The 21470-nt window shown below is 44.1% G+C and overlaps 1 protein-coding gene and 1 non-coding gene across 5 annotated transcripts in view; one reads left to right on the top strand and one right to left on the bottom strand.

Annotated features, from left to right (window-relative positions):
• CLIC5 (chloride intracellular channel 5) overlaps positions 1-21470 on the bottom strand; it is a 153564-nt gene that overhangs the window by 99236 nt on the left and 32858 nt on the right. The window contains exon 1 of one of the 4 annotated variants that reach the window (XM_048219639.2): positions 7226-7362. The exons of 1 other annotated variant lie outside the window; for it this stretch is intronic. Coding sequence is in view for 2 of the 3 variants with exons in the window: in XM_026507326.4 (XP_026363111.1) it covers positions 4728-4790 (63 nt within the window). In the remaining variant the exon portion in view is untranslated. Of the gene's footprint in view, positions 1-395; positions 4549-4727; positions 5162-7225; positions 7363-21470 lie in introns of those variants that run through there. 2 more of the 4 variants (XM_026507326.4, XM_048219638.2) reach the window with 2 other exon arrangements.
• LOC113261383 (U6 spliceosomal RNA) lies at positions 7930-8032 on the top strand. Its single transcript, XR_003318366.2, has one exon. It is a non-coding gene; the product is annotated as a U6 spliceosomal RNA (small nuclear RNA).

The following is a 21470-nucleotide window of genomic DNA, read 5'->3' on the forward strand; positions in this document are numbered from 1 at the left end:
GATTGAGTGCAAGCTCTCCAATCAACAACACTCCTGATCGTGATGCCCTGAAGCTGTTAGAAATTCTCGACATTAATCCCCTCTAGTAAGGCTACCTATTTCAGCCGTGGCAGAAGCTGCCTGCAGTCAGACTTGTCTCTGATCATGACTCAGTGGCTCTCTTCCAGAGCTGCACCCTGGAGTCACCTGGAGGTGGGGGTGAGAAGACAGATTCTGGGTTCCTCTCCCTCCCCCCGGCAGAGATTTCCTTGTAATTGACCAGGGAGTAGCAGCCATCAGGAGCTCTTAAACCTCCCCCAAACAACTTGAATATGTAGCCAAAGTCCAGAACCACTGGTTTCTACTGAAATTCACACCCCTGGCACCAAGAGACATTTGTAACAAACTGATCTAACCATTTTGGTGGTGTTCTACTTCTTGGGTCGAAGGATGGGGCTGGGCGTCCAGGAGTCAGTACCGACGGGAGGAATGTCTCGATCTAACCTACTCAGCACATCCTGTATTTGTTTTTCCAAATCACTTTCTGTTTTGCTTTTACTTCCTCACTCTTCTTTCTGTAAACCACACCGGCTGCCACCGTCAACTCTCTAACCTGTTGTCTTCCCCTTACGATCAAAGTACAAGCTGTGTATGATCTCATTTATTCTGAAATAGCCCTGCTAGTGAGGAAGGAGCCAGGCTTTTGTTCCCTAAGGCAAATCAGGGGCCTGCAGATCAGAAAAGATTAATCTGCCATGGAATTCATGTCATTATTTTACTCTTATGTGTTTATACCAATTTTCATTTACAAAGTACGTTCCCTTGTTTGATCCTGTGGAATCGTCACAGCAAGTCTGTGGTGACAGTATTCTCGTAAGCGGGGTGGCCACACATCCTGATTTGCCTCGGAACAGTTCTGGTGTCTCAGCCTAATTATTCATAGCTTTCACTCTCCAACCAAATGTCTTGGTCTGAGCCATAAATTATATGATCACCATCATATAATTGTGGTTATTTATAACCATATAACCATCCTCTTGTTTTCAAGAGGCGGCCATTGAAGCTCATAGAAGTTAAGTAATTTCTTCAGTTATGAGCTAATCAGAAGCAGGGACAAAACTCGAACTCATGTCCCGTGTCTCTAAACCTCTGCCCATCTATGGCACATCTATGAAACATTAGATCAGACTTACTGACTTACTCAAGCTTTTCGTACTGGTGATGAAGAAACTAAAAACGTGGGGGAGAAGATCTCCTAAAAGTCACTACTAGAATGTTCCCCTGGAAGGAGTGCAGAGCAGAGAGGGCTCTTTGACAGCATTCTATGACATTAGAATGGATGGGTGAGGTATCAATGAATCGCCACCTCGGCTGGTACTCGAGAGCCTAACTCAGCCAAAGAAGGTATAAGCCCTGACAAATGGTATTTGGAAAAGAAAGAGTAAGAAATTCAGAGTCCAGGGGCACCTGGGTGGCACAGCGGTTAAGCGTCTGCCTTCGGCTCAGGGCGTGATCCCGGCTGGGATCAAGCCCCACATCAGGCTCCTCCGCTATGAGCCTGCTTCTTCCTCTCCCACTCCCCCTGCTTGTGTTCCCTCTCTCGCTGGCTGTCTCTATCTCTGTCGAATAAATAAATAAAATCTTAAAAAAAAAAAAAAAAGAAATTCAGAGTCCAAACTGCAACATCTGAGAAGTGGATCTGAATGTTATTTACAGTGTGCTTCTGAGCACAGGCATTGTTCAACCATGGAACAGGTGGAATCATCCTTCTTACCTCCCTAGGTTGTGACACAGAGAGCAAACTGTGGCTCACTGAACGTTCTCACAGCAGGAACTCTCACAAGCTGCCTGTGACTCACATTTATTTGTTTCCTTCATTGTTCACATGAATGAACCGAGGCTCATAAACAGGGATGCAGGGCATCCAACGAGGTAAGGTATTTGAATGTGTTCCAGAAATCCTAAAATGCTGCCTATTATTATTATTATTATTATTACCAACAGCAACAGCAGTAGTTAACAGATAATGATGATCAGTTGATGTAGGATAGAACCGTGCATCCTGGAAACTCTGTGGGTGACCCCAGGCTTTGAATGACACACCCAGCATACAGGCTGGGCGGAAAGGATATCCCTTCAAGGAAGTGTTGAAGATGACCTATCGGACTCTGGGTGGGGTCCCGCCTGCCCCAGAGGCTTCCTAGAAACCAATCCACCCTGCCCTGCAGAAGGGGCACCTCAGGCCCCAGCCACCTTCAACAGGAAGGCCTTTCTCGTGGGAATCACGTAGCCAAGAGAAATGTCCTTTGGGAATCCCTGATTCTGTAGATCAGGACCTGGTTTCCCTAAAATAAACCCATGCATAACCTGGGCAGGATCTTTACTTCACAATCATTTTCAGCCTTTGCTGGCCCCTATGAATGATAGCCACAACCCAGAATTTCATAAAAGAGGGGGGGAAAAACCAAGAGCTTTCCTATCTGGGATGCCTGCATGGCTCAGTCTGTTAAGCATCTGCCTTTGGCTCAGGTCATGATCCCAGGGTCTGAGGATCCAGTCCCACATCAGGCTCCTTGCTCAGTGGGGAGCCTGCTTCTCCCTCTGCCTGCTCTGCGGGCTGCTCCCCCTGCTTGTGCTCGCTCTCTCTCTCTCTCTCTCTCTGACAAATAAATAAATAAATAAAATCTAAAACAAAAAACAGAAAAAAAAGAGCTTTCCTATCTGATTTTTTGTCCCACCATCAATCTGGTTTTTGAGCTAATCATGAAGGCCTGCCTGGTTTTCATGGATCACTTTCCTTTAGGGACAGAACAAATCACAGCACAGGCATTTTAGAATTCTTTTGGGGGCCCTGAGAGCTGTGCAGTGAGCTTTTTACATAAATGGAGAAAACCTTCCAAGCTGCGGACATGAGGTTCCAAAGGTGCCGGCAGAATTGGTCTCTGTGCCTAGTAGTGGGGCAAAGGGCCCTTTGGCTCTAAAGAGTCAATTTGTGTTTCAAATAGCTTTCAGGAACTTGACACTATGAAACTACCTGCCCCCAGGAAATCTGAGAAAGTCCTAGAACAGCTTTCTTCAAGGAGAGCAGAGAGACTCATTGCTTTGTTAAAGCTCTCCCTGCTGATTCCCTAGGCTACAGACCTGGACGCCAAGGTTCAGGGCACCCATTCCTGGCCCTTGGTCCAACGCTGTCAAACTTTGAGGAGGACATGACCTCTGTCATTACCTGGGTCTGCCAAAGGACCTGGCAATCTTGCCCAGAGGGGTCCCAAAAACCAAATGAAACAGAGGTCACCTTTGAAGGGAGAGAAATAGGCTTAGCAAAGCAAATGTCATTAAATGACAGGTGTAATTTCTATGGATAATTTTGAAAAATAAACCTAAGGAAGGTAACACCTAGCGAAGAAAATGTAACAGACCTTTGTGGTAGGCGGGGTCAACTGGGACAGACCACTTACCCAGTGTAAAGGAAGTCACAACCTGATGGGTTTGCTTTTTTTTTTTTCTTAAGGCATCTGAAAGATACCAAAGACCAAAAGGTGGTTATCAAGGTTTATGTAGATCTTACACTTTTTTGTGACAATCTCTCTGTTTCATTAGCTTGGAAATCAGGGTAATTTGCCCCAAATAACATCGTTCCCATGGCGGGGAATACACAATGCCTTTCAAATGCCACCGGGAGACCTCTGAAAGGTACCAAGGACATGTGCATTTCAGGGAAACTGCCCTGGAAGGGTATTTTCCTCATTTGTGAAAAGTCCTGGCGCTCCGGCAGCCGGCGGACTCCCCTCCCCCAAGTGCTGGCGACGCTTTCTGCACTGCCCAGGAGGCGACTCTCCTGCCGCCTCAGGTTTCCCGGCTTCTGCGGTGAGTCTGCCGAGGCGAGGCGAGGACTGATCAAATGTTTCTTTCTTACACCCCACCACCGGCGGACCGGGAAACGCCGCCTCCCCACCCCCCTGCCGCCTCCATCCTTTTCCCTCCTACAGGTTGCAATAAAGTGCAACAGTTTTGATGGTAGATCCTTTTGCCCAGGGAGCAAGGCGGCTTCATTCAGTTTGTTCGCTGTGCTCCTTCATCCCATTCTGCCCCAGGCTGACCGGGGTTTTCCCTATTGCCAAACCTTTAGCATTTCCTAGTACTACCCTGTGGAATCATGATTATGACAGTAACAGTAATGTGGGCTAAAGGAGGGTTTGCTTTCTGCTTTGCGGGTCACAAAGCAAGAAACACCTTTGTTTCTTTCTGCTTTTCTTTGAAGTAGCTCTGAGCAAACCAGAGAAAGGACGTTTGAAGAAATGCTATTTTTATTTTGCCAAAGAGAATTGTATCGGTAAGGTTTCCTTTTCTTCCCTTCCGTCTCTTGCTTCCCCCACCCCGCCCCCCAGTTCTAGAAGAAAGGTCCACGGGTCCAGCCACGTTGCTGCCATCTCTTTCTACCTCCAGATGCCCTTAAGGACTAGCCAAAATCGCACGGGCACGGCTCTGGACGGATCCGCCTGTTCCGTAGCTGGTTTACCAACTCTCCAAGAAGACGGCCACCTCCCACATTGCACCTGACTCCACCTGACTCCAAGCGAGGTTGTCTGGCTTGCAGAAAGGCCACCCAAGGGAGCGCTAGGGCCGAACTGTCCTCCCTGGGGAGGGTCCAGCGTCCCAGCTCGGTCCGCGCGGGCACGTGAGCTCGCGCCGCAGGGAGCCCGACTGCAGGCGCGACAGGTGCGGCGGGCGCCCGGACGCCGACCTACCTTCACGAAGAGTTCGATCTCGGGGTCCCTGTCGTCCCCGTTAGCTGTCGCCGAGTCCGTCATGCCGTCGGCGCCCGGGGCCAGGGTCCCGGGCCGGGGAGGTGCCACCTCTGGGGCGCCCGGGCCAGCGCTCTGCGCTCCTGCTCCTGCTCTGCGGGGCCCTTCTTGAGAGCTGCGCTTACTACTACTATTATTATTATTATTATTATTATTATTATTATTATTATTATTTTCTAATCTATTTCCCAAGCCAGGAACGGCAGTGTCTGAGAGATCAGTGTCCGGAGAGATCACATGCAAAGGAGGGAAGCCAGAGGGGACAGGGGGCAAGGGGGAAAGGTGGGTTCAGGGATGGCAGCAGGTCCTGGGAGCAAGCAACAAGTGCTTGGCTGCAGGGAGGTGTCACAGGATCCGCGCTTGTCAGCGATCCCCGCGTCGCCGCCAACGCGCCCAAAATAGCCCGAGGCCGCGGGGCGGGGTCAGCCCGGGCGGGGCGGGGCGGGAGGGGCACACCGCGAGCCGGCCCCTGCCCTGGCCCCGGTCCCCGCTCCGCGCCGCCGCCCCAGCCCCGCCCGGAGCCCAGGAGGGCCAGAGCCTGGCTGGCCCCGCCACCGGGGCCGGGGGACCTTATGGGAGAGGTAAAGGGAGGGAGAGGGAGTCCAGGAGAAGAGGAAGAGAGGAGAGGAGAGGAAAGATGGGTTTAAGTCTTAGGTTTCATTAATGATGCTTTAGCTCTTCCAAGTTACTCCACCACCAGCATTACGCACCACAAAAGCCCCTTCCCTGCCTTAGCAGTGCTCAGAGTGGGGAGGAGCTGGGGGGGTGCAGAGAAGGAGAGGACCCCCCCTTCCCCCCAGTACAAGCCATCCTCCTGCTGGGCAAATGGAGGAGGGCACAGGATAGGGGTGGGCAGGGCTGGTGTGTAAGGTAGAGGAGTGAGCCAACCTGGTCAGGTGCAGCCAGAGCTGAGGACCCCTGTCTTTCTCATCTTCTGGGCTTGCTTTTCCTTCCCTTTCTTTCTCTGTTCTCTTCTTTCCTTTCCTTGCTTTCCTATTCTTATTTCCGTTCTCTATTTTGCAGTGAAGTATGATACACGTGTGGGAAAATGCGCCTAAGAGTCCAGTTGGAGCACCAGATGAAGAAATACAATGTTAGCTAGGAAGCACTTCCTGGTCTCTCCTCTCTTCCCTTCCCTCGCCTTCCACCCCCTCTTCCCCCAGAGTAACCATTATCCTGACTTGTAACAACACGGGTTAGTTTTGCCTGGAATCTTACAGTAGAGGCGGCATAGACACTCCTTGATGTCTGGCTCGTTTGCTTACTCCGACATTTGTGAGATTGATCCCTTCCGTTCTGTGTAGTTGGTAAATCATCCATTTTCATGGCCACAGTTTATGTATCTATTTTTCAGTTGATGGACATGTGCATAGTTTTTAGTTATCGACTACCATGGATACTGCCGCTATGAGCATTCTATCAAGCATCCTTTGGTGATGCATGGACACTTTTCTGTTGGGTATATACTTACAAGTGGAATTTAGAAGTCATAGAGTATGAGAATGTTCTTCTTGGATAAACACTGCCAGATGGTTTTCCAGAGTGGTGGTACCAATTTGCATTCCCACCTTTCATTTCTTTTAAAAATAGGTACTAAATCTTTTGCATCTGAAATCTGGTCAATTTTTGTTTGTTTTCTCTGCCTTCCCTTTGCTAGCCCTGTTTGCGTTCTGGTTGGCCTTGCTCACGAATATGTGTGTATGTCACTGCTGCGTTAAGAAAAAAAGTAATCACTTAATAATAAAAATAGGGAACAGTACTTACTATATGCCAGACAAAACCGCTCAGCACTGTATATCTTCACTTGTTGAGTCTTTACAAATAGTGTTATTATCCCGGTGTTCAAGGTGGGGAAACAGAGGTTCAAAGTATTTAAGGAGCTTGTCCCTAGACAACCAGCTAGAAAATGGGGGATTTGAACACAGAAAGACTGAGCCTGTGCTCTCAACGACTCTACGAACTGCCTCTCTCCAACTTAGCGTACACTGGGTAAGTCGCTTTGAAGAAACAAAGACACCGTCCTGGTCTGGATGGAGAGTAAGATCCATTTCCGGGTAACAGTCCCATGGAAGGAAGACAAGCCTGTCACATGAATGGGGCGGATACAAGAGCTCTATCAATCAGCATGTAGATAGATTATTCACCACAGGCAGAGCGGGTAGAGGGAAAGGCCTCATGAAGCAGAAGGCACTTCGGCTGAACCTTCCTGACTGGTCAGGTGGAGAAGACGGCAAGGTATCCTGACCACCCTTTATGGCAGGCTGTTTCCCCATAAAGTCCAAGTACAAATGCTTCCTTCTCACTGAAGAAACAGTCACCAGGCCCAAGTTTGCAACCCTCACAGTATACCACAGCTCAACCAAGGGGAGGTTTCAATGCCCTCTCTTCCTCCTTGGTTTCGGGCTTACATCACCAAAGCCTTTAGAGAAACAGTCACCTACCCAACGGTACCTTCTGAGCCAATGACTGCATACTCTGCGAAGGCCAAGGGCGCAGAGGGGGACTGATACCTTCACCGCGTGCCACACAGACTCATCACTTTCCTGCTCTGGACTCTGGACAGTGTTTGCAATAGCAAATGTGGCAGAGGTAAATAAAATTATATGCTTATGCCTCTGAGGGCTATTTATTTTTAGATGAAAGATGCTTTACATGTGTGATCATTTTCTGGACTAAGATCTAAACAATGTCCGCTATGACCTCCACTCTCCTTAATTCCACACCTCGCCAGGTTGGCTTCTGTTTCATCTTCTCCAAAGATCTACTGCTTATTGGAAAATGGACCAGTTCTCTTTTAATTTCTAGCTAATACCTTCCCTTTGAACACCCCTCCAGACGACTGGTAGTTTTGATATTCTAAACATTCATGTTGCAAAACAAACAAAAGTAAGTCAGCTTTGGTGATAAAATATTTTTGTGCATAATTTCTAGTTTTTAATTCCACATTCTGCTTTAGTTCAGGATAAAAAGCTTTCATTTTGTACCCTTTAATGTCAAATCATAATTGGTCGCAGTCAGTTACAGCTTTGTCCAGAGAAAAACACCTCCTTGATCACAGACTGTACTTCTAATAATCATAGTTTCACAAAGTTGGTGCAAGTTTTGGATAAATATTTACCAGCAAAGGACTTCAAAAACATCTTCAGTGCTCACCTTGGCTGCACATATACTAAAATTGAAACAATACAGAGAAGATTGGCATGGTTCCAGTGAAAGACATGCAAATCTGTGTAACAGCCATACTTTTGTATGATTGTTGAAAGCAAACTTATAACATGTCTTATGGGGTTTTCAATATATTCGGATTGAATGATAAGACATAAAGGGTGATGGTCAAGGGATTTATATAGTGGTAAGTTTTCTATACTTCACTTGAAATGGCAAACTATGAACTCTAAGCAGATTAAGAAAAGTTAGATATGTATGTTGTAACCGCTCTGAAAGCAACAACTAGAAAAGTCATACAAAGAGATACAGTAAAAAGCCAATAGACAAATTAAAATGTAATGGGAAGAAATCTTCAAATAATCTAATGGATTTGACAGAGGAAAAAAAGAGAGTAAACACAAAACTTATTATAAAATGGCACATTTTCCTCTCTGGCCTTCTCCCTGCTTGGGCTCACTCTCTCTTCCTAAAATAAATCAATAAACAAAATCTTAAAAAAAAAAAAAAGATATGACAACTCTAAATGTGTACATACCTAATGCCAGAGCTTCAAAATACATGAAGCAAAGCTGATAGAACTGAAAGTAGAAAGAGACAAGTCACAATTGTAGTTGGAGACTACAACACTTTTCTCTTGGTAATTGATAGCACAAACAGACAACAACAAAAAATCAGTATGAATATAGAAGATCTTTTTTTTTTTTTTTAAGATTTTATTTATTTATTTGACAGAGATAGAGACAGCTAGCGAGAGAGGGAACACAAGCAGGGGGAGTGGGAGAGGAAGAAGCAGGCTCACAGCAGAGGAGCCCGGTGCGGGGCTCGATCCCACAACGCCGGGATCACGCCCTGAGCCAAAGGCAGACGCCCAACCACTGTGCCACCCAGGCGCCCCTGAATATAGAAGATCTAAACAATAACTATCAACCAGTTTGGCCTAATGAGCTTGTATAGAATATCCCATCTAAATAACAATAGAGTACACACTATTTTTAAGTACATATGGAATATTCACCAAAATAAACCATACTCTGGGTCACAAAGCAAACACTATATTTAAAAGAATGAAACAGGGATGCCTGGGTGGCTCAGTTGGATAAGTATCCGCCTGCAGCTCAGGTCATGATCTCAGGGTCCTGGGATCAAGCCCAGCATCAGGCTCCTTGCTCAGCGGGGGGTCTGCTTCTCCCTCTGCCTGCCGCTCCCCCTGCTCCTGCTCTTGCTCTCTCTCTGACAAATAAATAAATAAAATCTTTTTAAAAATTAAAAAAAAAGAATGAAACAATACAAAATATGTTCTCTGACAATAATAGAATCAATTACATCAATAAAGAATGTTTCTGGAAAACCTCTAAATATTTGGAAATTAAGCAATTCACTTTAAGAAATTCATTGGTCAATAAAGAAGTCTCAAGGATAATTAGAAAATTTTTAAAATTTTTTATTATGTTATGTTAGTCACCATACAGTACAACCTTAGTTTTTGATGTAGTGTTTCATGATTCATTGTTTGCGTATAACACCCTGTGCTCCATGCAATACGTGCCCTCCTTAATACCCATCACTGGGCTAGCCTATCTCCCACCCTGAATGTAAATGAGCATACAATGTATCAAAATTTGTGGGATGCAGCCAAAGTCGTCGTAGAAAGAAATTTATGTTTGAAATGTTCTGTTTAAAAAGAAATCAAGGTCTCAAATCTAAGCTTGTACCTTAAGAAACCAGCAAAACCTAAAGCAAGAAGGAATAAAATAATAAATACAAAAAAAATGAAGCTGAAACAAGATAAAACAATGGCGAAAATCAATGAAACTGAAAGCTAATTCTCGTAAAAGATCAATAAAATTGATAAACTTCTAGCTAGATTTGCGAAGAGAAAAAAGAGAGAAGCTGTATATTATCAGTATCAGATATGAAAGATGGGATAACACTATAAACTTCACAGTCATAAAAGATTAACAAAGAAAGGATACAGGCAACTCTCTGCATACACATTGGAGACTTAACCCAATCTTCAAAGACACAAACTAACAAAACTCATTCAAGAAGGAAGAGATAACTTGAACAGTCCCACATCCACTAAAGATATTGAATTCATAGTTGGAAATCCTCCTCTCACCAAAAAAAACCCTCCCAAGCCTAGATGTCTTCCTTAATAGATTCAACCAAACCTTTAAGAAAGAAATATTACCAATTCTATACAATCTCTTCCAGAAATAAGAAGAGGAGGAAATAAAGAACTTGTATCCAGAGTTTGTAAAGAAGTTTCACAGCTCAAAAATAAGAAAACAAACAATCCAATTAAAAATTAGCAAGAAGAATCTGAACAGACATTTCACCAAAGGAGACATGCCAGGAGTAGATCAGCACATGAAAACACGATCAACACCGTCATTGAGGAGAGAAATACAAATAAAACGATACCACAATATACCTATTAGAATGGTGAGAATAATACACACACGATAAGCCCATGTGGTAGCAAGACTGCAGAGCAGCTGGAACTCCCGAACACGGTCAGTGAGAATGCAGGACGATACAGTCATTCTGACAAAACAGTTTGGTAATTCCATATAAAGTCCAATATAAACTAACCATAAGACACACTTGTCATCTTCCGGGAGTTATCCTAGAGCAATGCAAACTTGGGTTCTCACAACAACCTGTACATGGATGTTCATAGCAGCATAATTCATCATTGACACAAACTAGAAGCCGAAATGTCCCTCACTAGCTAAAGGAATAAGAGAATTGAGGTCCATCCATACAACAATATAGCACTTGGCGATAAAAAAGAATGAACACGTACCAAACAAGGATGAATCTTAGCTGCACTATTCTAAGTGAAAGGAGCCAGTCTCAAAAGATTGCCTACGGAATGGTTCCATTTCTGTGACATTCTGCGAAGGCAAAATTACAGCGACGGAGAGCACATCAGTGGCCGACAGGTGTTGGGACTGGCGGGGAGAGGGGGGACCTACAAAGGTGTAGCAGAAGGGAATTTTTTCAGGTGATTGAACTCTTCTGTGTCCTGTTTGTGGTGGTGGGTATAGAGGTTTCTGCATGCATGAAAACATACAGAACCCTATATGCAAAATGAGAATTTTCTGTATACAAATTTTTCAAATGATCAAGATTCTTAAACCAAAAAATGTAAAGCCACTGGATTTTATTTTTATATGCCCTTCCCACACATTCTTTGTTTCAAATCCTTAGTATCAGATCTCATCTTCCCATTGACTTCAGATATATAAAACAAGTCTCTGTTCCATGAGACCTAGTGTTCCTAATTATAGTCAATCAATAAAGTAGAACAAACCTTCACTGAAATAAAAAAATAAAACAACAAAATAAGCATATTTAGACTGAGAGAGTGTGCGTGTATGTGATAAAAGGACATTTATTATCAAATGACGATGATCCTTTTAGGAAGATTATTTTTTTAGAAATGTCTTGCCCGGCACCAGAGTTTAAGCACGTCATTAGCTACAAGCTCACACTTTTATGTGCCTAATGATATTTAGTTGAACCCACTCACTCCGCCCAGGGTAGCGGCTATTTCTAAGAGAATTAGATTGTCCCTCTCTGACATTCTTTACAAAGGATCTCTCGGAAAATCCCAAGGGCTTGAGGTTCAAGCTAAAGGGACCAGCAGGGTTTGATGACAGCTGCAGAAACACCAGTGTCTCCGTGGGAGGGCCGGGTGGGTGTAGACAAGGGGAGGTGAGTCCTGGAGTGATTACACCCACATGAAGTCACAGGTTGGGCGTGAGGAGGATTAGTGTGGGCTGCTAGCTCTGTCTATTCCTTTATTAACCAAAGTGCCCTTGGACATGCCGAACATGACAAGTAATCTTGGTTCCCACAGCAGTCTGCCTACAGTCTCCCAGGGAGGGGCCTGGGAGCACATGGGACTAAAGCCAAGTGTCCTTGTCAACAACCGTCACTCATCCACTGATTCACTCATTACACATTCTCTCCACCGGTGTTTTGGGGGCATACTGCTCATGCTCATTCGAGAACCTTCCGAGAACAGACATGGTGCCTCTTGCCTCCTGCTGATGAGCAATCTTTGCTCCTGCATTATGACTTCATGGATTGCCCTATGCCTTTTCCACAAAAGTAAAAGCTTCTTGAGGACAGGAATCCAGTTCCGTGTCTCTTTTGCATGGCCCTCAGAACACAACGGTTCCCTGCTATAGACTTGTAACAACAACATCCAAAAAAACCACTTGTAAACAAACTGTTAATAATCCAAGTACAGTGTACATTTTGGAAAAAAATGATAGTGGAATGAATTAATGAGTATCAGGCAGTTCTTTTACTCACAGAGTCCTCCCCAACTAAGGATTCTGCCCTTACTTTACTCAAAGGCTGACATCAGTGAAATGGACATTACAGTATGGGGTTTTTATAAAGATTCTAATTTTGAAGTAAACCATGGGAAAGAGTTATGTAAGAATGAGAAGAGTTAACATTTACCAAGAGCCCACCATGTGCCGGCAGCTCTGAATCGCGTCTAAGCTTGCTTCATCTCTATAATAGCCCGAACGACAGGTGCTATCAGTCCCATTTCACAAATGAGGAAGCAAAGACTTAAGAAGGTTAAGGAACTTGGCCAAGATCACACAGATCATTATAAACAACGTAGCTGGTGTTCTGACCCAGGTCTCTGCACCGCGAAAGCCTGTCTTATTAACTTCCTTGCTTTCTGGGGTGTGAGAAGCAGAACGCATTCGGAGGAGGAGGCTGGGATGATGATAGAAGCAATTGCTTCTTGAATTGGAGTCAGTGAATGACTGATCTTAGATATGGAATGGCTGGATCTGGGGATTCTGGAATCCTCCTTCACTCTGCTTAACCTCAGAGACATCAGAGACAGAGCTGAAAAAAGAAACAGGCACCAAAATGTGGCACAGGAAAAATAAACAAATACCTAGCCCCTACAGAAAGGAAAACCATGGGAGACAAGAGGCCAGAGAAAAGTGATCTGAGGTCATGTTCAGTTGCAGCACCATGAATTTTTGGCAGGATTTACTGTTCTGGTAATTGTCTCACTTAACGGCAAAGTTCATACTTTAGTCACAGCAAGATCACATTAAAATACAACTATTACACAAATATATTTTTAAAAGCCTGGGACAGGATCCAAGATAAATACATGTGTAACAAAATTCCAAAAAACAAAACAAAACTGTTGACCCATACTACTTTTATGCACACATCTAATTCTCTTTTGGACAACAGGCCCATCTTGCCAGTTGACCAGAGATAGCCTTTAATAACTCAAAAAAAGGCATGGTATTAAAGAGGACCCCAGGCTGGGGGAGAAGCAAGATAAGGAATGTTGGGGAGGGGGAGTCAGCTTGTCCATGGGTGGGACAAGAATACAGAATGAGTTGAAGAAAGTGGGCAAATGCCCATGACCAAACAGATTAGAATTTTGAAAGGAAAAGAGAAGAGTTGTTATGACTGACAACCAGAATCCACTAGCCCTTTTGTTAAAGGACCCCTGAATTCTCCTTGGAATCTACACCTGTTCCATTAGGTTCCAGCCGAGCTTCAGGGGTGGGCAGGTGACTGGCAGGAGCAGGGAATCCCTCTGAGCCCAGCGATTGTTCAAAATGGACACATGATCAACTTGGAGCCAATGTCCCCCTTTTTTTTAAAAAAAAAGATTTTATTTATTTATTCGACAGAGAGAGAGACAGCCAGCGAGAGAGGGAACACAAGCAGGGGGAGTGGGAGAGGAAGAAGCAGGCTCCCAGCGGAGAAGCCTGATGTGGGGCTCGATCCCAGAATGCCGGGATCATGCCCTGAGCCGAAGGCAGACAGATGCTTAAGGACTGAGCCACCCAGGCGCCCCCAATGTTCCATTTTTTAAACAAAAAAAGTCATAGACTTGCAGAGCGAGCTGCTTAGTGCTGAGTTCATGACGTTCTCATTTACAATCTAGTTGGCAGAGAATCATTTTTTAAAACTGTAATTATCTTCTCCAGGTGGCAATGTTAGTTAAGGCTGTTTCTTTGTAACTCATAGAAGATATAATACGAATCCTCAAAATTATGTGATAAAGAGATCAGACTTTGCTCAGATTTGGGTTTTTGTCAGAAATGTGCTCAAGAGATAATTTTTCCTTCTGCTGGGTTTGCAGAGAAACGACAATATGGTCCTGGAGCTGCTTGCACTGTCTTGCCACCGCTGAGACAGAGTATAATTGAGAGTAAAGCCAACAGAGAGAAAACAAGGGCTAAGAGACAGAGAAAGGAAGCCCAAGTTCTGATGTATTGTTTGAATGACTAGATCTCTTGGTACCTAAAAATTGATACCCCTAGAGTTTCCTGTCCCGATAGTCAGTAAAAGCCCTTTTTGGCTCAAACTGTCTCGAGTTAGATTTTTTAATGTTTGCAACAGGAGATTTGTATCCACAACCGTTTGAACCTGCACAGAATAAAGAATGTTATGGGCAAGAGATGGGCCATATGACCAAAAAAGATCTCAGGGCCATTGTAAGGTGGCCATGGGTCAACAGCACAGTGATGCACTTTAGAAAAGGAGGCTGCATCCTGGGCCACCTGGGTGGCTCTCGGTTTAGCCTCCAACTTTTGATTTCTTCTCAGGTCATGATCTCAAGGTTGTGAGTTTGAGCCCTCAGGTTTGGTACTGGGCGTGAAGCCTGCTTAAGATTCTCTTCTGCCCCCTTTCCACCACCTCCCCTCTCAAAAAAACCCCTCCAAAAAACAAACAAAACCCTCTCACTTCCATAACACCTGTGCAAAGTCTTGTGCTATCACATCGAAATTATTTGTTTATGAATCCGTTGCCTCCTAGAACTAAGACCTTCAAGGACAGAAGACAATCTCCTTATCCCTCCATTAATCACTTCTTGCATCGTAATCATCACTTTACACACCCACAACCCCAACAAATCTTCTAGCTTTTTGAAAGCAGGACTGGTGTTTCTTATGTGTGTTTCCTTGTGCCCAGCACACAGCCAGGCCTGTAGTATGTATCTAGATCTGTCTATCTGCCTGCATTCGCTCATTCGTTTGGTAAATAACTTACTAAGATTTTGTTTTATTCCCGTCACTGTACTTTGCATAATAGAACCCATTGCTCCAATTCTTAAAGTTTACACACTAAATAACGTAAGGAGTGCTTTTTTTTTAAATGATTTTTTATTATATTATGTTAGTCACCATACAGTACATCCCCGGTTTCCAATGTAAAGTTCGATGATTCATTAGTTGCGTATAACGCCCAGTGCACCATGCAATACGTGCCCTCCTTACTACCCATCAGGAATGAAACATGAGAGACTATGGACTATGAGAATGGGATAGACAGGAGTGCTTTTTAATAAGTTGCTGCTTCTGATATCTTGATTAAGTGGAAGATTACTCCCTTGCCCCTCCCCCTCTCCGCAGGATTTGCTCTCTGCAGCCCATGACTACTTGCTGTTTATCAACAGAGGCCATCGCGAAAACAAGAAAACACAGTATTTGCATGAATACACAGAAGTGAGCCTTGACTCCTAGGTAACAGGTATAAACAGTTACATTGCAGCATCACAGGGATGAATAAAACATGAAAAAGCATACCACTTAGCTACAAAACAAATTGCGCCAATGGAAGATTTCTCACTTATTTAACTGGTAAAAATGTGTAAAGACCCATGAAAACAATTGTGAGTAAATACACAATACTAGCAGGGAGTGTACGTTGGTACAACCTTTCAGAGGTCAGTTATCTATCAAATTAGAGGACATGGATGGGTCTATGAAGACTCAACAGGCCCGTTGATAGGAAACTCTTAAGGAAACAAAGGGTGTATGTTCAAAGGTGTTTATTGCATCATTGTTTGAAATAAAAAACTAGAAGAGCACGAAATGTCCATCCGAAGACTGATTGGGTACATTTGGCGCATCCATATAATGAAGGATATCACAAAAAGAACATATATGGAATGACATGGAAAGATGTCAGGATATACTGTTAACTGAAAAAGAAAATCAATTATGGAAAAGTGCATGAGCTTATGTCATTTCTTGTAAAATAGATATGATTTTTATATTATATGTTGTCTAGAAGGTTACGCACAAAGTACAGATAATGGTTATTTCAGAATAGTGGGATTAGGAGGAAGAACATTTCAATTTTTACTTTTTACAACTTTTATTTTATACATTGTCCGATTTTTCTTTTTTAAACAAGAAGCGTCTTTTCTAATTCCGTTGTAGGGAAAGGCCCAGGCAAGTCAGCTAGACCGTGTGCAGCCCTCTTAGAGCTCCCTGGGCCTCTGTGAAGTCAGCCATGTTTGTCTTTGCGAAGCCAATTCCCTCCTCTTCAGCGGTGTCCCTGGATTCAAAATCCTCATCCATTACCCAAACTCTCACACTAGGAGATCTTACTTTCCCCTTGTCCCTTCAATAAACACATACTGAGACCCTCCTCCTGCTGTTGTCCTCCCATCTGTCCAGAGAGAGGAACATAGTGACTCAGGCTGGGGTCATATCTGCATTTTAAAAGGGCATCACAGGAGAAGGCAATTGGGAACACAAAGGCCCGCATTCCCAAAGCATCTGGCCCCCGCCCCCAGGAGTTTCCTAGAACAGTCTGAACCAGAATCAGGGGGAGCTTCTAAAAAGGCATCTCTCTGGGCCCTTCCCACAAACACTGAATCCGAGGGCGGGGCCAGGAAAGCTACAGTTTTGATAAGCTCCTTCGGGATCCTTATGCCACTGGAGCTTCAGCGCCATGGGCGCCCAGGGCAAGAAGAGAGGAGAGTCTGGGGGCCGGACACTTTCTCGCGGCTCTCCGCAGCCTTCCTACCTTTATTCTGCACACACAGGAAGACCCACCTGGTTGTCCTTGACAGTATCAGCTCAGGAAACTCAAGTCTGGATTCTGAAAGCACTACAAAGACCCCAAATAGAGGAGGAGGAAGAGATACCAAAGGCAGGAGACTAGCAACTTCGTCAAATGAAATTTCTACCCGTAGACGCATTTCTCTATAGATTTACCTCCATCTGGGAAGAGTCTTTCCTACTTTGCCCTTCCTGTGCTGACCGTCACTGTAACCGGTAGACTGATCACGGCCAGGATAGCTATTTAATAAGACTGAAGGTTTAAAAAAAAAAACATCGTTTGGTCCTTAAATGCCATCTGAAGAGGCAGTTTGAAGAATAAGCAGAATACACGGCCATAAAATGCTATGTCAATACAAGGGGTTATGAGTTTTTTAAGGGCGACATTGCCATGTTTGCAGAAGACCTAGGGCAGGATCCTAGGACGCCTACTCACCACTTGCTATTAGAACAGAAATCCACCAACCAACCAAAGATGCCATTTGAGATAATGCCGGAGTAGCTTCTCCCCGTTACTAGAAGAGTCTGGATCTTAAAATACTAGAAGCTCAAATTTGCCCTTAGGGAGACCCTTCCTCTATTCTGTGGGATCAATGGTTTTCAAACTTGGCTGCATTTGGGGGCTATCAGAATGTTATTCTCATCTGCCACCACCAAAGATTCTGCCATCGCTGGTCTGGGCTACAGCCTGGGCGCTGGCATTATTTGTAAACTGCTCGGCTGATTCTAAGGAGCCCCCCAAACCGAGAGTGTTGCTCATTAGAGAGTCTTCTTATTTCCCCCCATGGAAGGCCAGACCTACCCTCCAGAAAGCGCTGAGCTGGGGAGTAATCCCGACTCAGGCGCTTCTGGCTGAGACCCGGAACTCACTGTCTAAGTGTGTAAGGGTGATGGCTGCCCAGCTTTCCCCAATGCATCCCACCTCCAAAACCCACCCCTGTTTTCTGCCTTCACTAGACAACACCCCTGAGCTTGGCACAGGTTGACATCCCACCCCAAGGACCGCACTCCCAACTTTCTGTCTCAGACCTTCTCAGAGCAAAAGGAGCCCCAAGCTGATGGAGGCCATGAGGCCATGGGCTCAACCTGACCTGTGGGCGTTAAAGGACAAGAGTGGCTACTAAATTTTGGAGAACGGGATCGCCATCGCTGTGTGGTGTTGAGCAAACTACTAGCACTTAATGTGAGCTATCGTCTTCAGCATTCAATACATAAGAATGTGAAAGGACTTGATTCAAAACAGGTGTTCAACATGTTAATTTTCCCCCATGTCATCGTACTCCATCCCAAATAACCCCGTAAAGTAAATAAGGTAGACGATATTACCTTCATCTTGTGGGGAAAAATGCAGATCTAGAAAGTGTAAGTGGCAAGTCTCAAGTTTCAAATAGTATCAATGGCAAACGCCGGCCAGGAACTCAGGTGTCTTGGCTCCTAATAGCCAGTTCCTTTTCCTTATTTTATTTTGTGCTGCGACCTTTGCCTCAAAAGACAGCAGAAATTTCCAAGTCTTTGACTAATATTAGAAGAAGAAAAAAGAGCTAATGAAGCAGAAAATGTTCTCCTTCAAGCAAAAGGCACTTCGACTAAGGACAAGTATAGCCATGGGTTTCAGAACGTATTGTTTACACGAGTGTGTTATTTAACAGCTACCTGGCGATTGTCCCATGCTTCCGTTCCTCTTCCATGACCGAACTGCCTCAGCTCCCCTATCAATGCCTCCAGCTCTCCCATCCTTTGGGTTTGTTTGCCTCTGGATATTGAATCTCTCAGAATTGTGTTTTGAAAACTCCAGGAGAGACTTGCGTCAGGCCTGCGCGCCGTGTCCATCCACCCCAGCCTCTCGCTTCGGCCATTTGGGCAGAAGTCACTGGTCATTTTGCATACTTAGTCGGGTCCCTCTGAGAGTCTTTTGTTTGACTGGGACCCCGGCTCACCCAGTGGCTGTGTCATAGCCAGAGTCGGTCCGCAATAACGCGTCCCCACTCGTGGCCTCGCCCATGTCCTCCTTGTGTTCCAACGCTGAAGTCCTCCTACCTTGCCAAGAGTCTGTCCTGACCCTTTCAGCCGACAGTGATTTATTCCTTTTGAAACTCCGGGTCACTTTTATTGTTTCATTTGGCACTTATTTATCTTTTGGCAATTTATTTATTTTTATCCTTGTTGTTTCATCTTAAGCTGTGCTCTATTATTAGTTTTCCTTTCAATCTGTAAATCTTGTCTCCCCAACCACACTGCCATATCTTTGAGGTTAGGGACAACGTTTTATACTTTTTTCATTTACTCCCGGAGCACACGCAGTGCTAGAATCGTTCTCAGGAAGCATTTGTTGTACAAATAAATGGGTGTTGAACAAATTCAGTGGCTTTGAAGAATATCAAGTATTTTATTAGTGGATTCCCAAGGGTCCAGGGTTTATAAACCTTATGTGTTTGGTAGTATAACAGTTGAGATAGCTTATTTTGAAAATAACACGGGAAGTCTTAGTCTTGGGAGTTCCTGCCTTCCAAATTCTCTGTCCATCTCCTTACTACCAAATTACACATAAGACAATAATTGAGGTCTCCATAGTATATTCTGTAAAAGCTGAAAAAACTGATTTTAAGATCCCTCCAGAACAAGCAGGGGAAAAATGCAAAAAAAAAAAAAGAATTATTTTCCATTCGTAGTTTATCAACTCTTATTTAACCTCAGTTCTTAACATTAAAAAAAATTTTTTTTTAAAGATTTTGTTTATTTATTTGACGGAGAGAGAGAGACAGCGAGAGAGGGAACACAAGCTGGGGGAGTGGGAGACGAAGAAACAGGATCCCACTGAGCAGGGAGCCCAATGCGGGGCTCGATCCCAGGACCCTGGGATCATGACCTGAGCTGAAGGCAGACACTTAATGACTGAGCCACCCAGGCGCCCCTAAAAAAATTTTTTTGATTGAGATATAATTGACATATAACATTACGTTAGTTTCAGGTATACAGTATAATGATTTGATATTTGCATGTCTTACAAAGGTCTTAATACTTTTTTGCAGGTGCTACATTTTATCTCTTTTGCTTCCCTCATGAATAGTCAAGAAATTCCTCCATAAGAAAGTCATGACTTGTTCTGGTTGGCAACTATTAATTATTTCCTCCTCTATTCACAACAGTGTTAAGGAATTCTTTTGCAAATGGATATCGAAAACTTGATTTGGTTCAAAAATCAAAAACACAATCTTTTGGTCACAGTTTATCCCCTGAATGACATCGTTGGCAAGCTTGAAAGAAAAGATTGCTTCAGTTGTGTTATTGGGCAAAAAGGTGTGAGCGTGGGCACGTGGACTGTGTTCGGTAAGAGATCGATGAAAGCACAAAGGGATGAATAAATAAGTGAATGGATCATTTGCAGACATCAGGGGCTTCCTGGCTTTGCTGAACAATTCTTGCCCATCCTGGCCGTGTACTAGGAACGTGGCCATCGCTGCGTGGCTGAAAGCACAGGGAACGTCCAACTGGAGAATCACAGGAAGGGCTGGTATTTGTTTACAAATTCACCAAAAGGCAGATCACTAGTGGGTAGAAGACAAATTGTACTGAGAAGATTAAGCCAGTGACCATAAGCCTCTGAGTTAGAGGCTTTGATGACGGTGACGGTAATAAATGACAGAGATGGGGTGGTGGTTTGGTTGATGAAAGTGATTGTGATGTTGGTGACAGTGTTGTGACATTTTGAAGATGATGGTGACAGTGGGGGTGGGTGATGTTGGTGGTGGGAGTATTGATGGTCAAGGTAGTTGATGATAGTAATTGTGTTGCTTTTAGCTGTCTTGGCAAAGGTGATGATGTTGGGAGTGGTCATGATGTCAGGATAGGGGTGATGGTTGTGGTGTGATCAAAACAACTTGAAATGATAAATACATTTCTTGGTGGATAAATCAGAAAAACCGAATGCTAAAAATTCAATGCTGTTGGACTTGTAATTTATTTTTTAGCTTTCCTGGAATGCAAACTAGCAATGTATAGCAAGATCCAATATAGTATGCGCTTTGACCCAGAAATTAAACCCTTGGGGATTTACATCAGAAAAAAATCCCCCAAATTAAAAACGGTCTGGAAATGGTATAGCAATGCTATTTATAACGGGGAACAATCCAAAGCCTCAACAATAGGGAAATGACTAAGTGAATCATGATACGTCAATATGATGGAATGATATCATGTAACTATTTAAAGTGAAACATTATGCATATGAAAAATGCATATGAAAAATATTGTGTTAGAACAACACAAAACTATGTGTTTGGGTAGTCAAGTGTGCATTCGTGTGCTTTTACCAAAGAATAGAAGAAAATATAAGCCCATGTGCATAAAGTTCTGTAAAGGCTCAGTGTGAATTCAGCTTCTTCCTTTCATGTATACTTGCTCAATGGACCCTTCATCTATGAAAGTTAATGTTGGAACCTCAAGCTATCCCTCACTTCAAAGAGCTGGCACCTAACTGACCAATTCCCAGGCAAGCTGCCTCCCATCCCTTCCTTGGGGCCCATTTACCACCCGTCTCTGAGTGCTCTTCCCAACTCCCTGTGACTCATTTTGTCCTCACAATGGTCAAGGAAGAGCTTTCAAAACCAGAATAATTTTTGTTCCAAACTCAACGCAGCGGTCATGAAAAGCC

The sequence above is a fragment of the Ursus arctos genome, unplaced genomic scaffold (assembly GCF_023065955.2).
Source record: "Ursus arctos isolate Adak ecotype North America unplaced genomic scaffold, UrsArc2.0 scaffold_29, whole genome shotgun sequence".
In the NCBI taxonomy this organism is placed as follows: Eukaryota; Metazoa; Chordata; class Mammalia; order Carnivora; family Ursidae; genus Ursus; species Ursus arctos.